This window comes from Heterodontus francisci, chromosome 10 (genome assembly GCF_036365525.1).
Source record: "Heterodontus francisci isolate sHetFra1 chromosome 10, sHetFra1.hap1, whole genome shotgun sequence".
Classification (NCBI taxonomy): Eukaryota; Metazoa; Chordata; class Chondrichthyes; order Heterodontiformes; family Heterodontidae; genus Heterodontus; species Heterodontus francisci.
The window spans coordinates 51386178-51387326 of record NC_090380.1 but is presented as its reverse complement, the minus strand read 5'-3'; the positions used below and the strand labels follow the sequence as shown (position 1 = coordinate 51387326).

The 1149-nt window shown below is 53.9% G+C and overlaps 1 protein-coding gene across 1 annotated transcript; it reads left to right on the top strand.

Moving 5' to 3' along the window:
- The first annotated feature begins 232 nt into the window (after positions 1–232).
- Positions 233–706, top strand: LOC137374176 (MAGE-like protein 2). The gene has a single exon (XM_068039965.1). The coding sequence runs from the start codon at positions 233–235 to the stop codon at positions 704–706; it is 474 nt and encodes a 157-aa protein (XP_067896066.1).
- Positions 707–1149: the final 443 nt, after the last annotated feature.

Below are 1149 nucleotides of genomic sequence, written 5' to 3'. Positions count from 1 at the left end.
GCATTAAGGTGAGCCTTTATTTCACTTTCTGTGAATGGACACCAGGATGGTTGTTAATGAGTCATTATAAGGTTGTCTATGGCCTCCGTCGTGCCTTGCTTAACCCATCTGGCCTCCTGCCTTGGCACCTGAAAATGTGACAATTCTGTTGAGGCAGTTACTGATGGACCTCAGACCCTACCTTAAAGATGGCCCACCATCTATTCCAGCAGTGTGAGGAAACAGACCCATAATGCAGCAGTTAGCCATCCCTATACTGATCCCAATCCCACATCCACACTTAGATCCCTTGCAGAGCCCCAGGACCCCGGACCCCCTTGCAGAGCCCCCAGGACCCCAGATTTCCTTGCAAAAACCACAGAACCCTGGACCCCCTTGCAGAGCACCCAGGACCACGGACTCCCTTGCAGAAACCACAGAACCCTGGACCCCCTTGCAGAGCCCCCAGGACCGCGGACTCCCTTGCAGAAACCACAGAACCCTGGACCCCCTTGCAGAGCCCCCAGGACCGCGGACTCCCTTGCAGAAACCACAGAACCCGGGACCCCCTTGCAGAGCCCCCAGGACCGCGGACTCCCTTGCAGAAACCACAGAACCCGGGACCCCCTTGCAGAGCCCCCAGGACCGCGGACTCCCTTGCAGAAACCACAGAACCCAGGACCCCCTTGCAGAGCCCCCAGCAACACAGTCCCACAATGGTCTATAAACCTCTCTCTTCCCCAATGCAGCAAAATTCCAGTCTGCCTATCCGTCATGACAATATATCCTTTTGCCTCAGTGCCGTCAGGTTTTACCGGTCATGAATCCGGAGGCAATTTAGTGCCGCCCGCCGTTCACAGAATTGTTAACTCATCATTAAATCAGTTTTAGTTATATTTTAATGCATGTCAATGGGCATTACAGCAATTTAAAATAGGTTTCCGTTATGTTGTGGTGGCAAGGCCACCATTGTGCTTTCCCGCCACTGGCAAAACCTGGAACCAATGTCACCATGCTAGATTTCCGGACAGCCAGTTGCGTTGCAATGCGCCGCCCCTCCATGCCACCATACCCGCCCTCGACGGCCGCATTATATTCAGCCCACTGATCCTGGCTCAGATGGAGGTAAGGGAAATGTTCCTGGAGACCCTAGATAGATAAGGCCTCCTG

What these genes read in the sequence shown, in the direction of transcription:
- LOC137374176 (XM_068039965.1), top strand. Translation starts at nt 233, where the DNA reads ATGCAGCAGTTAGCCATCCCTATACTGATCCCAATCCCACATCCACAC.